General features: G+C 38.2%; 1 protein-coding gene across 2 annotated transcripts in view; it reads right to left on the reverse strand.

Annotated features, from left to right (window-relative positions):
• Window positions 1–10244: 10244 nt before the first annotated feature.
• THSD7A (thrombospondin type 1 domain containing 7A) overlaps window positions 10245–16332 on the reverse strand; it is a 686730-nt gene continuing 680642 nt past the window's right edge. For both annotated transcript variants that reach the window (XM_019508490.1, XM_019508491.1), the window contains one exon: window positions 10245–14019. In XM_019508490.1, coding sequence (XP_019364035.1) covers window positions 13935–14019 — 85 coding nt within the window. In that variant the 3' untranslated portion in view covers window positions 10245–13934. The remainder of the gene's footprint in view (window positions 14020–16332) is intronic.

The raw sequence follows: 16332 nt of genomic DNA on the forward strand, positions 1-16332 counted from the left end.
TTTGGGTAGGGTGGTCACCCATCTTTAACTGGGTGGGACAGTCCTGGAATGGGATCATCAAGTCCCGGTCCTAGGCTGCATGACTCCAGGACAGGATTTGTCCCAGATTCACAGTATCCTGCAGGGGTTGGGAAATGGTAGGTTTCCCTTTGCAGACTGGCAGAGTTCCAGCCTGCAAGGGGGGCCAACACGGGGCTCCTGAGGGAAGGGCAGCAGGGCAGAGATCCCCAAGTCTGCAGCGGGCAGCTGACATCTATCCCTGCTCCACTCGGCTCTGTTCCATCCATGCCACCGAGAGGAAAGGGAAGGAGAGGGGGGCATGTGCCCTGCCTTTTCATTTTGAAAAGGTGGGCACCTTAACTCTGAGTCCCCACGCTGCTGGGAACCAGAATTAGCAATTGCTTGGTCTGAGAGTCCCCCCAGTTGTACCCCCCATGGTGCACCCCTGCTGCTGGGAGTTATGTCAACTGACGGGGCTCCAAGCTGCAGGGGAGACCATGATACTCATGTAAGTTAAAGCTGAATAGCAACCAGCTATAAGGTTAGTACACATTTTCAAGGTCTAACTTTATAGCTGGCTGGAGCTTTTTATGATTTGATAGCTATTTTGCATGTGTGGCTGGTCTTAATGTAATTGTGTAACTGACCAATTAATTGCTCAAAACCTGTAACATATAGATGGGGCCTAAGGTATACATTGTTATGCACTGACATTAAGGCAGGTCAAAGAATTGTTGATGCACAGAATACAAGGCTGATGACCTTTGTTCTTTCCTTCTCATATGTTCTTTGCTTAGTTAATTTTATCTTCTCTCATGATGTTATCTTCCATCCATTTTATTTTTGTTGTTCAAGGATTCCCCATGAACTTCCTGTCCTGTGATGCCTTTCTATTTCAGAGCAGGTCTGAAGAAGAGGGACTGTGATGTGTTCCATACTTGTACAGTGCAGAATGCCAGGAGCTTTTTTTGGAGGGGGGGAGTGGAGGGGGACACCCTATTAGACTGCAAGTCCTTAGTTAGTTTGAAGTCTTTTTATTGTACAATTTTTCATGCCTCTTTAGGAAGAGGTCTTGAGCTGCATGTTTTATAGCCATGTTTATGTTCATACCAGATATAATTGTGCCTCAGTGTTTTCTAGTATATTTCTTTGTCATTATTTCTCCCTAGTGCCATCTTGCAGGGCTCTAAACTGAATTTATGTCACAATTTCTTCTGTTTTGGTACTGATTTTGTTCTAGTTACTTCAGAATGTTACTGTCTGCTTGCTTTGCATTGACTGCTCAAACTTGCCTGCCCACTCAATATGTTTTATCATTAGCAAATTATACCTCCTTACTGAACATTTTTCCCCAAATAGTATATGCATAAAGTGAACAATGTTAGTTGCTGATTATCCTTAACGCTCTGTATTTGTCCATCCAAATCAAACTGCTATGATTTTTCACTCTGGTTTGTACAGCATAATATTAAGGTTTCCTGCTAAATTTTGTCCTGACATTAGATAGATAGATAGATAGATAATGTCAGGACAACACAATTTAGCAGGAAACATTAATACCATGCAGTATCAGCTATAGTAAAAAGGGAAAAAACTGAAATCTGTTATTTGAGTAAGGACACAACCTCCTTCCCTCCACCCCAAATATATTGATATCTATATATCAATATATTTGAGAGGGGTGGGGAGCATGTCCTTGATACAATAATAGATTTCAGGTTTTTCCCTTTTTTTGACTGTAGTTGATCAGTGTTTCAAGTCTCTGCCCCTTTTAAGGATGTGAATCTTCAGTTTGTCTAGCAATCTGGGTTTTATTTTTTAATCCTTACATGATAAATACGGTATGTCTGACACTAACTTCCTCTGGTTCATTTTTTATGTAACTTTACAAGTTTTTAAAAATTTCTCTGCACTTACATTTTATGGCACTTATCCTAGGATTGCTGTCCAGTCCCTGTTTATGGAAAATGTTCATATCAGTATTCTGATTTTCTGGTTTTCTGACATAATCTTGATTTCCTTTACTATTGTTCTTTTTACCTGAGGACTTGCTTTAAATCAAAGACATATTTTCTGTTCCAGAGATATGAATTAAGTTACCTTTCTTTTCAATATAGTAGCAACTGCAGTAGCAGTTTTTTGTAAGAATGTCCACATCTAATAAATTATCCTTTTTTTCATCTTTGGGGAGAAAATGCTGGTTCTTTTGTTGGCCCCTGGTTGTTCCTATACTTAGAAATATTGTCTTAAACTGTTCAAGAATTATAGCTTTGGTTTTGTAATCATTTGTATCATGAATAATTTTATAGTCGTCCCCTACATTGGGGTTTACATTGTTTCAAGCATTTCCTTCTTCCATTGCTTATTTGTTCTCTCTTTATCTACTTAGACTTTCTAGATGGCTTTTATTACTCCTCAGGATGTATTACACCACAAAGGCTGCATTGACACATGCTGTTTAATATGCAGTTGCCTATTTTACTGCACATTAAAGCACCACATAAAAACATGCACGTTTGCTACTGCTCACTAGGGCAACCTAATGCATTTATTTAGTACCTCATATTAGAGGTACTTAATTTAATGCATATTAGAAAAAGCACATTAATGAACATGTAGATGTTCCCAGATTACACATAACTTTAGTTCTCAAGGCATCTTAATGGTAGGATTTAAGGCAGTTGGATGGAAGCCAAGGGTTAAAATTCTTTTGCAAATTGTGTATCTTTTTAAAGTTTACAATATACATAAGAGACATCTCTTCTGCTGCCACTGGCACTGCTGCTGCTGGTGCTAGTTTGGAAACATTGTGGCTTTTGCTGTATCTTTTAGGACCACTGCTGTGAAAGGAAGAATGGAGTTCACAGCTTCAGTGACATTTCTTAGATGCATGCTGACTGACTGAGGACTCTTGGGAAATGCTAAATTTTTAAACCTGTGAAAAAAAGGTTGAAGGTTGCACACTAGAATAGGCTACATTCAAGCACATGTGTAGATGCGCTCACTGGGTACATAACTATGTAGGTCCTACCTCATTTTGAGTTACTTTCCTCCCTCTTGTGTTTGCAAAGTCGAAGTAGTGACATTTTGGTTTTCCCTGCATATACAATATGAACTCCCTATTGAACTTCTCCAACACTTTGTGCCCATACATGTGAATTCAGAATCTGGCCTTCTGGGTTAGCCGACTGCTCCCAAGCTCTGCACTGTATTACAATATTTCCTTGGAGAAGCCATCTCTTGTAGGTTATGCAGCTGTTGATCAGGTTCTCTAACTGGTTGCTCTCCAAAAACATTTCATACTTCATCCTCCAAGGAGTTGCTTTCTAAGCAATGCAAAAAACTTTACTTTTGCTTCAGACACTCCAGTGCAGCTCTTGCATAATTTACTGAAACAAATAGACATTCTTGAAAATCTCTTTGGGTTGTAGTATAAAAGCACATTTCTAAGAGTTATTTCATACATCAACAAACTCTCACTCATTGACTATGGTGTAAAAACAAGCTATGGTTTTTCTAGCAAAGAGAAATTGTTAAACTCTGCCCGCAGGATTTGTTCCAACTAATGTTCCCTTCTTGTTATATTTCACATAATTTTTATCATATCTTGCCACTATAATAAATGCAGAATATATTTGACAGGTGATTTATGGCTAAATTTTATATGCAGATTGTTTATGACTTAGGAATCAATTTAAGCTACTGTAGCGTCCAAGAAATGTTATGGGAGAAAGTAGGGAGGAAGCCGGCACACTTGAAGGGTCTGCTGTCCTATGTTAAGGTTATAAAGGAGGACTGTGGAAGGGCAGTGAGATAGGAAAAGAGTGGAAAACTGCTAAAAACTGAAGAGGAGGAAGAATACAGGGAATTAATTAATTTGACTCCATTGTTCTTAGAGATCATATGGTAAATGCTGAAGAATCTGACATCACTAAGGCAGCATTCTCTTTGACCAATTTTCAGGTCTGTGTAATGTGTCATCTCCAGCAGGGTATTAAAGTCCATGACAGGAATTGGCTCCAGCAGCTTGAAGAGAAAAGAGTCCACAGGAAGCAAGCAGCTCTTGAACCACCCAACCACGATGTACGCACTTGCCACAGATCATGCAAATCTTGGATTGGACCATTCAGTCCTTGAGACACCGCAAACCATCTATGCCATAGGCTGCCATAACCACTGTCTCTCCCAAATTAAAGGATGCCAATCAGGTTGTAGTGTTTCTAACCCAAACACCACTTTCCTACTCAAAGGGGAAGTCTACTTTTGCAGTTTTGAAATCTTAGGCTTGAAATAAGACTGATTTCCCCTGGGACAAAGTCTTTATTCTGGGATCCTAGAGTCATACAAACCCATTGTCCCACCCTAAGTACTTGTGAAGAACACTTTTCCCTGGGACAACTGGGATGAATTTGAGTTAACTGCTATTCAAGTTGCATGTGTAAAGAACTGTCCCTGGCCTGTCAAAGCTTGGAACAATCAAAACCTGTGGTCTGTTTTTAGCCTTAGACTTTTGCCCTGTTTGCTTCACAGCACTACATCTGTGGAATTAAACTCCAAAGCCAGTTTGACATTAGTAATTAAACCTCTTGCTTGTGCTGGCAAAGCATTATTTTATATGTCTCTGGAAGACCAAATTAATGACTGCTACTAATGTTTTGCTCATTAACTAGTAAGCAGAGGCCATCATGGGCAGAAATATAAGATCTAACTCCAGCTGCTGTTTCTAATGTTGCAGAAAGCTCTCTCTGCAGTTCATTAAATTCAACTTAGGGCAATTGCAAAATGCTAGGCAATTATTTTTTTTCCTTCTTCTTGAAATCTAACCTTATGTCACCAGTATTCCCTCAGAGGCTGGAGATGTGGGACCCTCTTTTCTTTCTTGAGGGGACTAAAGAAAGAAAACACCAAGGAGAAGAATTGATGAAAATGATTTGAATGTCTACTGATATTTATATAGTAAAGTTTTATTCTGTGTCTCATCCTAATTTCAATTGCTATTTTAAATTCATTTTCAGTTCTGGACAGGAATGGTTATCAACTTGTGATCATTACAGCCACGGCCAATTCTGATCATTAGCAGCTGTCCTTTGGCAAACAGTACTTACCAGTTGTTCCCTCTCTTCAGTGCCATCCATGTGCTGAAAACTCCCTGCACCAGAACAACTAAGTTAATGAGTACATGGTGCAATGCAGCTGCATTAGCTTGAGTACTCTGCTTCTCAGTAGCACGAATTAACTAAGGCAGAGGATTGCAACACAGTGCTTCTGGCACACAAGCTGCCTCATTCAGAGCTCACTTGGGTGTCTTTGCACGGGACTCTACTATTGAATTCTCTTGTGGGGGAATCCGTTAGGAGGCAGATGTATGGAGGGATAAACTTGTGTGCCTGGATGGTTAGACCAGAGATGGGTTCTAGTCCCTGCTCTAAACCTGATAGGGCAGGGATTTGAAAATAGGTGTTTTACACCTTGGGCAAGTACTCCAATTATTGGGCTCCTGGGTATGCTGGGGATCAAAATGTTTTTTTCTGTGCAAGACATCAAACCTTGTTTGGGTGCCCAGCTGCAGGAAAGAGAGGATTTGTGGTTGAGCATCCCAGAGTTGAAATATGAGCTTCCTTCTTGCTACAAGAAAGATAGCCAACTGCCTTTAAGGTCCAGAGCTTAGGTGTCTACCCTCACTTGGTAGTTCCTATTGACTAGTTTAGGCAGCTCACCCACTCAGTTTGCTGGATTTTGTTACTCTCGCATGCAGGCACTCAGCAGTGCTTCACATGCAATGTTTTAATAACCCCGGGTGCCTTACTCAGGCAAGTGGTTTTGCATGATAGGGGTCCTGGTTCATGTCACTGGAGCTGGATTGTTTTGGCCCACAGCTCTCAAAGGTTATTGATTGCTCTGATAGGTATCATTAGACAAATAACTTCTGAAATGCGCAGACATAACTCCAAACAGGGATTAAAAGGTTCTTGAAAAAATGGGTTAAAAGGTCAATTATAAATGAAAAAGTTTATTAATAATAAATATGTTTTATAATGCAAAGTCTTTCGCATTAACAACATGCTTTTGCTTCAAGAGTATCAGTTTATCTGGTGAGTTAAACCAAGTTAACTGATGATAAAAAACAAGGGATTGTGGGTTTGATATGTTTTTAAGTTTTTGTTGAATTATGGCTTAAAGGTTGAAATATGTAGTCATTTTGTGTCAGGACTTCACATTGTGCAATTGCAATAGAAACTGCAGTTGATATATTTAAACGTGGGATAATATTTAGACCTGTTTGTTTATACATGGTGAGTTAACCCATGCTGAGCTCTAAGGGTGCCTATACACGAGCAGCAGAGCTGCTCTGATGTGCTGGAATTCCAGTGTGTCCGAGCAGACTTAAATAATTGAGTCTGCTGGAGTGTGGCAACTGCTGCCCTCCAGCAGCCTCCTGCATCTTGTGCATCAATCAGTGTCCCCATGCTTAAAAACAGCGGCTGCAGTTCTTGAACTCAAGCTCATTGAATGAACTCAAGTGTCCCACCTCTATTTTTAAGCACAGGGATGCTGACACACGAGACGTGGTGGTGCCCCCCCACTCCCAGAGCATGTGTAAAAGTGCCCTACGCTACCACAGATCGAACTGTTAGACCAGTGCCTGAACTACTTAGTTTAAAGCTATCCCAGTTACGTGTGCAGTACAGTGCTGCCACTGCTATTAATATAATGTATATCTCTCTAAGGAGATACATTCATTTTTGGCAGTTCCTGGAGCTCTTAACCCCTGGATTGCCCACACATTAACACCTGAAAGCCGATTTAAGTACACTTTAGGCAGCTTAAAGTTAGGCCACTCCAGGGCAGGTTTATCTCTGATCCTTATTTTCCAGCTCATGTGCCATTAAGGTGTGGCCACTCCCCACAGCTTCTACTATTCACCTACACTCGAATTTTAGCAATGCCTATTAATAATTTTGTAATCTTAGGGTTCAATGGGGATGCCACTCCCTACAGTAGGGCACATGCTGATTTTCTTCTTTTTAGGTGCACCATTTTTAAAGCTATAAAGGAAACTCCTGTTAGTTTTGTATTTCGGTTGAGCATTTAGGTTGAGCATATCACTGACCATCATCACTATGAAAAGACCCAACCAAGAACACTAGCCAGAACGGAGTGGGGTGACAGACTGAAAGAGATCCTCTCTCCTCCCACCCCAACACACTTGTATTAAAGACTGAAAAGACTGTAAATGCTTGTCCACGGTTAAGTCCAAATAGTACTTAACCCTGGGCAAATGTAGATCACATGCTAAATGCAATGCCTCAGTTTGTACCTCATAGTGCATACTGTACTAGTGAAAAAAATATTTTTTTAAATTCAACAGTACCTTACCTTGGGCAGATATTCACTCCATGCTAAACACAATGCTAAGTTGGCTTTACCATCCTGCAACTATGTAAGAATGTAGTTACCATGTGCAGGGTTCTGCTTCTCTTATAATTTTACCATATCATGCAAACATTTTTTTGATTTTCAGCCTTTTTTAAATAAAGCTTTTAATTCTGTATTGGGACCAGAGCTATTTAGAACACATATGCCTTATTATCTTCCATGTGGACGTTTAAGAAAGGATGTCATCTCCTCTTGAGAGCTTTTCAGAGGGGATTTCTCAACTGAAATGAAACAGGAATGGGAGAGTACTTCTGCATTTAACATGAACAAGTAAATTTGACAGCATTATTAGAGTGTTGTATACTTTAAGGGTATTGATGGTAACTCAGCTGTCATTTTTTAAGTTATGGTCTGAAGATCAAATTAATTGTTCCTGTATTTTCAAAGGCTGTGAACCATGTCCATCTGGTTTTCAAATGCAATCATTTGCCAGACAGTAGTGTTTTGACCTTCAGAATACTTCCTTTGTAAAGTAATCCTTTTGCTCTTAAGGGGACATGAAACAAGACTGTAATGCTCATGCAGCTACTGATTTTGGAGAAATTGTTTTTGTCAGCTTTTCTCATTGTCCTAAGAAATATTTCCCCACCTCTCTCATTTCTTATATATAATGTCCTGTCCTGCTGTAAGTGGTTTGGAAAGTGAATGAGATTGCTACACCCCTCATTTTCATCAAGGTGGTTCTTTTATATTTGTTTTGCTTAATATAATTTTGGATCATGCAAATGACACCTGAAGTAATTCTTGTTTAGCACATTAGCAATGATATAGAAAATATTACTCATTTTACAAACATCAGCTATTTCTGAAGTACCAGGAGTCAAAACCTGTCTCCAGCAATGACAGGATCCTGATGAAGATATTAAGCCATCTAACGCTATATTCTAGACAGTTACTGCAATTAAAATTGGCCAAACAACATAAATTATGCTGGGGAAATATTAAGAAAGAAAAATAACAGATGGTTTATTAGAACTGGAATTTTAACAGAAGGGAGTGTGCTAGCAAGGGAGAAGCATATTTTACATTTTCAGAAAGGAATCTTTGCCACCAGCTAAAATTATAAAAAAGTAATTTGGTCCTTCTGAGGCTTAGACTAGAGCAAAGAGGTTCCTTACCAGTAAAGTTCAAAATGTTAAATTGTATTTCTCATTTAATTGGCTGGTTTAGACACTTCCTTTAATGCCATCATGGCATGATCAGTGGGCTTGACAAGACAAAGCAAAAAGCACTGCATTGCATTTCAAATGGGATATCCCTTTAAATGGGTCTCTTACATACTGTCAATTAGCTATATATATTTGACCGTTGCTGTTAAGAAAGAAAGAGAGAGGACTGATGGGAAGAACTGCAGTAATGAGGCAAGGACATTATAGACTAATTTGCATAGCTCTTCTAGGATGCAAATAAATCATTTAAAGAAAAATTAAGCTATGTTACATTTGGGCAGGTACTCTTTAAACGGGCATCTTGTGTCCTGAAATCTGAATTCAAAATGTGCCAATTTTTATTTTTTAATGAAAGTAAGTCTTATCATAACCAATTTTCAAAGGAAATCCTAATCAAAATAATTGTGTACCATGGCTTTTACATGAATAACAAGCAACAATATGGTTTATACATTTACATATATTTAGCTAATTTTTTGTAAATACTACTAAAACCAGAATGCATGCTTGATGACTTGCTCATAGTACTAATTCACGACTTTTTTTCATAAAAAATATGTTGGTATTATAAAAATAACCTTGCGTCCCAGTGTTGACTAATCCTTTGAACACACAGGATTGAATGGGATGAGTATATCTGTTTTTTACTGAAACACCTGACTGTAAACCTGAAACTAAACACAGATATTTACTAAAGGGAGTTTGAAATACTCAGTTTTAGCTTAATTTTGTGATCTCTGAAGTCAATGGGAGATTTTCCACAAATTTTTGCAGGAGCAGAGGGAGGAAAATGGTGATATTTTTTAAAACTCATATCCTTCAAGGAAATATTATACACTCTTACAATGGTTTTTGAGACAATTTAAAAAGTGGACCCGTAAGAAGCCAAGATAGGTTACTATTATATTTAGACCACTTTGAAATGGTGAGTAAAATATGCTACAGCAATAGTAACTAAAAACCATAATCTGAACTTTACTGGAGAACATGCAGATGGAATACAAGTCTCCCTCCCCCCTTGTCATGCCCCCCCCATCCAAAAAACCCCCCAAACAAAGCAAAATTATGAATTCATTTCCATCCTAGTTAAATTTTTTAGGTGCTAGAAGCAACTGGGATTAGTTTGGCTACAGCTTGCTCAACAATTAAACTTTAAATGATAAAGTAATCCATCATAGTGTGAGTGTGGGGGTTTATTTAAATTGTTTCTGTTTGTTTTGTTTCAAATCTTTACAATGCAGAGACAGATCCAGCTTCACTGAAGTGGATGGGAGTCTTAGTTGCAGGAAGATTGGCATTACCTTTTTACAGCAGATTTTTCTGTAAAGATATCTTCTTGTCTGAATTCAAAACTTAGCAGGTAAGGAGCAACAGTTTTTGAAATAGGATTTTTAAAAACTATTTATACCTAGTAAAGCATGACCCCACAGTCCATATTTAAGTCACTGTGACATTTGAAGGAATTGTTACCATAGCAAATCAAACATAATTTTCATTTTTAAATCAACATACTTGCAACTTGTCTTCAAGTAGAAAAGAATATTTAAAAGATGGCAATATTTTAGGGAGTTGGGCTTTTATTGTTAGTCTCCTTCCATCATGGGGCAGTATAGTATATCAGTTAAAAACAGGCATGAAAATGACTTTGTGTTTATATTTATTGTCAGCAATACATCAGTTATGTAAATAACTCATATGAAAATGTAAGACTTCAGTTACATTTTCATGTTATCTGTATTAACTGAATAAAGCTTAGTGACAATATACACAAATTTGTGGTAGTTGTACATAAACATTTTGCGCATTAAAAAAAGAAATATACATAATTCATAAAATAAAATGCAATACACAATTTACAAATTAACATTAACCCAAAAAAAAGGTAAACATTCCTCAGACAGCTGCTGCGTCCTCCTACAAAATAAATATTCAAGTAAATTAAGTTAGGCAAAATAAACTCTCAACTTTGGGTAAGCACAATTTACATAAAGGTAAAAAGACAGATTTCAGTATATTTTACAGTAATTTATACACAGAATGTATGAATTGGTCTTTTCAGGTAATTGTATTGGGAAATGAATTTTTACATTTTGGTAAAAAAGGGAATTTTAAATCTGTGCCTTAGGAGGACAAACAAAGAAACTTGTTCAGTAGCACCACAGCTTTCAAAAGAAACTGCTCCAGGACTCAAAGCAGACACAGTCATCTAGAAACTACAGATTTTAAAAAAGAATTTACAAACCACCACACCAACAAGAAAATACCTACTTTGCTATTTTCTGAATGGTTTAGAGATATCTGATCACTGGAAATATTACTTTCACAAACTAACAATCTACAGTAGTGACTGCTTTAGGCACTGGATTTGTAAAAGCACTCTGATTTTTTTTTAAGCAAATTACTTTTCACTCTGTATTGATATTTCCTTATTTATTACTGGTTTCAGTGTTCTAGGGCTTGGCCATTTTTTGAAATTTGATTTACAGACTTACAGCATAAGCCCTTCTTTAACAACTTTTTAAAATGAATATCTATCTTCACAAAGGAAGAAGCAGCCATTCTGGCATGAGTGTTATGTGCATGCCAAGTTTTAAACTTGCACGCCATGTATGAAATGTATCATTTAGCACAATGTAAATGTCCACCAGTAACATTCACTGGCCAGGCATCAATTTTATTTTATATTAAAATAACTTTATGGACCGTAAAAGCCAAATATTCCTTAATTTTCTTTAAGATTATTAATACTGATTTTTTATATAGGAAGAAATATGCAACAGCAAACCTTAATAATTCTGAAATTCTGGTTTTTAAGGTCAAATCGGCATCATGGTGAGAGCTACAGAAGAGCTCCTGGAAGAAGGCTAGGCAGTGGAATCAATAATAGCAACTCATTTATCAAAATGATAATTTCTACCTTCCTCCCCAGGTTGATATTGGCTTGAAGTAATTAAACATCTAGAAATAGGCTTCTAAAGGTAAGCAATTCATGATTCATTTGCATGGTTTAACATCCCAAAACTGCTCCAAGGTTTTTGTTTGTGTGATTAAGGTATGACCTAACTGTTTTTCATTCAAGCATTATAAAAACATTAGTTTTGTGCATAAAAAGAAATGTTTTTGCAATGATGTAAGATTAAGGCCCCAATCCTGCTACTTGTATGAAAATGAACCTCTGCCATGCGGAAATATCCTACTAACTGCAATAGATTCCTGTGCAGGTGGGGCAGTACAACACCACGTTGCAGAATCAAGGTGAAAGATGTAAGCTAAACCTGCACAAATACAGGTGACTATTAACAAAAGCTCATTTGTTCTTCTCATCAACACATAACTAATGGGATTTAACTATGCATTAGGGGAGGAGGATCAGTATCTTTATATGACATTAACACACTTTATTATCATGAATTAAACTGAAATCTGACCATATTCTGCTTTTGATCTTTACACAAAATTTACATTAAGTACAATTGGAAAATGGTGCCCAGGTCAATGGGGGTCCATTTATTTATTTCAGTGAATCCAGGCCAAAGTTTAATGTCTGTGTAAAAAACTGGTGCTCCTAGAACAAATACTGTGAGGGATAGGTAGGAATGGTTTGGGTTATAAAAAAAGACCTGAGAACCTAATACTGAACTTTCCAAAATAATTATTTCTTAAAGGTTGCCTGGTAAAGTTTTTGTCATGATATTGCTTAGTGATGGCACAGTCATTTATATTTTTCTTTTAGTCTACACACAGAAGCCACCTAATGAGAATAACCCTTCTTGGGTCATGAGTGACGTCTGTAACAGGTGTATACATAAAACGATAGCCTGGGTACTGAAAAGACAGTGTGAGAGACATTAACAATGAGTTATGCTGCGAGAATTAAGAAGGAAAAATACTTATCCAACTGTTTTACCGTAGCAACTTTTTTCATATTCTTCTTCATTAACCAGTGTACTGGTACATTGAAGACTTTAGCTGATTTAAAAATTCTGATTAGATCCAATTACCCTAATTAAAGAGGCTAAAAGGCTGAATTTTGCACTGTTAGCAACAGTGAAAATTCTTTCTTTTATAGATGGAAAAGAAGCAATAACATTTCTTCTTTGAGCTGAACAAATAATCAGAACATTTCATCAGACAAACAGGCAATTCACTCAAGATTAGTGAGCATCCACTTTTCTTTTTTAACAAAGTTAACAAATATAAAAAATCTAGTCATAAATAGCCTTCAAAGTACAATTAGAAACCAACTGGAGGATCTATATTTGTAGGTAGATGGGGCAAGAAACTAGACACTTATTACTGCCATGATATAGACTACAAAAATGGCCGCTGTGACGACAAACAGTGTATATAGTACACACGTCTTAGCTGATTCCATCTACTTGCAGTCCAAACTGAACTCTACTCTCTTCAGGATTCAAGACCTGTCTACTTGACTCTCCTAGCACAAGACGCATCATCATCCTTTTTGAAAAGAGGCAGTTTCTATGGCAATACTAGTTAAGTGCATATCATGCTGCACTAATATAGTGCAAAAATTTGCCTTACATGTAGCAAAAAAGATGCAGGCAACAGTTTGAGAGTTAGAGAAAGTAGAAACCTATTGTAACATTTACACTAGGTATTAATTTTTCCAGACAGTAACCACTAAAAAATACTGAATATTTTCTTCATAGATACTGGTATATATGAGGCATTGATACTTTGGAGTGATAACAGATCGGTCTTGCAAGTGAGTCTTTACCCTCTGAAATGCAGGTAATACAAACTACCATCAATTGCCAAGAGGCTGAACTTTCTTAGTGGGTTAATCTTTTCTCAGGTAAAGGTTAACATCTTACTAGCACTAAAATGCTTGTTAACATGTATATAATCTGACAGTAATACATATGGTTCAACTGAGTATATAAGCTATGCTTGAATATAAAGAGTTATAGACAGTGTGGTACAAACTCTTCATGCTTGCTGATTATACTTGGTTAATGTTGCAGGTTAAGTCTGGCATGAGGGGTTCTCAACTGTGAATACTATGTCAGCTACAGCGCTTGGAGACGGAGGTGGTTTTTATAGTTTGTAAGTTGCAAAATGGTCCACATAAATATCTCCACGGCAGTTATCTATTAAAATGGGTCTCCCAGAATTCTCAGTGCTTATGGTCAGGAATAAAGCAGTAATGCCATGAATATCCACGGGCTTTCTGAAATCCATTCTTCTTTACTTATGGTGCAGTTTAAAAAATCACCCCAAATCCACTCCATGGCATGCCCCTGTGACCTCTGGATACCTTGATTTCAAAACCATAATGTAGAATCCACTTGCTGCTGTGGGAAGTTACATATCAGCATCTCCATCATAAGCCAAGGTTAAAGGTTTCAACCGGTTGTTCTGTCTCCTCTGGGGTTTCTTTGGCTTTTTGCTGTAAGAATTAATAAAATGATTATTTATGTAATTAGAGGGGAAGAAACTAGATATTAGTAGTGATGGGGTTCATTTTTTGTACTGGTTTATCAGCTAGTTGTGTGGATGGTTGGTAAAATCTAAACATAATCCTTTAAACAATAGGAAGTTGCCAAACCCTTCAAGCAGCAGTTTCTGGAAATAGGCTGAGGGGTTAAGATTTAGATGTAGCTTAAAAGTTAAGTTCTGACATGACTGCACCAAAACATTATGACTTTGGTGAATAGTCCTGAAATATGATACCATTTTGATTGGTGTTTGCTTTAAAAAAAAAAAAGGCCCAATCAAAAATGAGCACCAGGCTCCTCACAGCACCAAGTGTGACTTGGAACCTTGAATCTTAACTTTTCTTGAACTTCGAAAGGGCTGAGATTCAAAGCCCATCTCTGGTGGCACTTCTTTGTTACCAAATTGTATGTCGCAATCAGATTTTTTCTAACCTACTCAGAGATATCTCATGTCAGAGGACTTGGTCCACTACGTTGCTATCACTTTTTACTGACAGACTGGTGCAAAATGCCACAAGAGAAGTTGAGTCGAGCACACAGCATTTATAGTAAATATGAGCAGAAAATTGTTTTTCCATGCTATTAAAAAAAAAATATCAAGGTTTCAAAAGTCTTCCTATTCCATGTCATCAGGGGCAACAGTGAGATCTTTTGGAAACAGAAGAGAATATTTTGGGGAAAGAAGATAATGTAACCACTCACAACAAATATAGCTGATAACCTGGTGGCTAATGCACTTACTTGGGTTCAAATTCCTGCTCTCAATCAGGAAGACCAAGGGCTTAAACCTGGTATTTGTAACCCACAGCTGAACTTTTGTTTTCACTAGAAATTCTATCCTGTACCTGAGAAACTTCAAGAAATATTTCAGTTTCATCAAATTTCCTGATGAAATGCTAGAACTGCACTGTTCTCAGTGGTGGCAGATGACAAAACAAGGAGCAATGGTCTCAAGTTGCAGCAGTGTAAGATTAGTTTAGATATTAGGAAAAAACTCTCTCACCAGAAGGGTAGTAAAACACTGGAAAAGGTTATCCAGAAAAGTGGTGGAATTTCTATCCTTGGAGGTTTTTAGGAACTTTTTTAACCAGTTCTAATAACTTTATAGTCAAATTGTACCTGAGATTCCCAGTAAGGTGTTAGGACGCTCTTTTGCCTGAAACTCTTGGCATTCTTGCAATACTTCATGGAATATCCATGGGGAATAGGCATTAGATTACCTTTATAAGGCAATTAAAATTTACTGTTGTCTCACCCCTCCCCAACAAAGTTGCTTGAGTGTTATTTTGACTGTAGTTATAGTGATCATCAGAGATCCTAGATATCTGTTTGCCATAGAAAAACGTAGAAGTTGTGTTTTTACAGAGAATCTTGAGAATCCACACAAAAGAAAAAAGAAAGAAAAAAACCAAACATCTTACTGAAAATTAAATCCTGGCTCTCTAGTGGGAGGTTCTTATGGCTGCTGTGGCAGCTCACCTAAGGGGAAAAACCTCTGGTACATAGGGAAGCAGGCACAATACTGGCTGCCCCCTCCTCCCTCTGCCACGGATTGGCTGAGATGGTGCGGCCCCACTCTTCTCTGCCAGTTAGCGCTGTGGGGGGCTCGCCATGGAAAAACACAGATCTTTATGTTTTTTTTAAATCAGAGAATTATTTTTTTTAACCATAGAAAACTAGGATCCCTGATGAAAACAAAGAGAAGCCCCCAAACTAACTGCCTTTCGGATATACTTAGACCATGTCTATTAGGGCTGTGCAAAGTTTTGGGTGGTGATTTCATTTGGAGGAGATTCAGCCCAATTTGGTGGCTGAAGCTCCAAATCTAAATTGAATCAGGGGACCAATTAAAAAGTCTGAATAGATTCAAAGCTCTTCGAATCTTTGGAAAAGATTAGGAAAGCTTTGATGATTCAGACAGTCCCTGTCTGCTGCAGCAGGGAGCTGAAGCTGGACTTGCAGCTGGTAAGTAGGGGAGGGGTGGGAGGCTGGTGGACAGGACCATGGGGGGACCCCTGCCAGCCCCCAGCCCCTCCCTGCTCCCCCAGCAACGCACCCCCCATGGCTGCCCCTGCCTGCCCCAGCTCCCGGTGCTTTAAAAAAAAGCCCCGACTCACCAAGTGCTGCCAGATGGGGGGTGATTCCTGCTGCCCCACGCTGCATGGGGGGCTCTTTCATGAGTCCCCTGACCCCAGCCCCAATCTTCCAGCCCCACCCCCCATGGCTGCCCCGCCTGGGCCAGCTCAGGCCTTTTAAGAAAAAAA

The sequence above is a fragment of the Gavialis gangeticus genome, unplaced genomic scaffold (genome assembly GCF_001723915.1).
Source record: "Gavialis gangeticus isolate Ggan-Ray unplaced genomic scaffold, GavGan_comp1, whole genome shotgun sequence".
NCBI lineage: Eukaryota > Metazoa > Chordata > Crocodylia > Gavialidae > Gavialis > Gavialis gangeticus.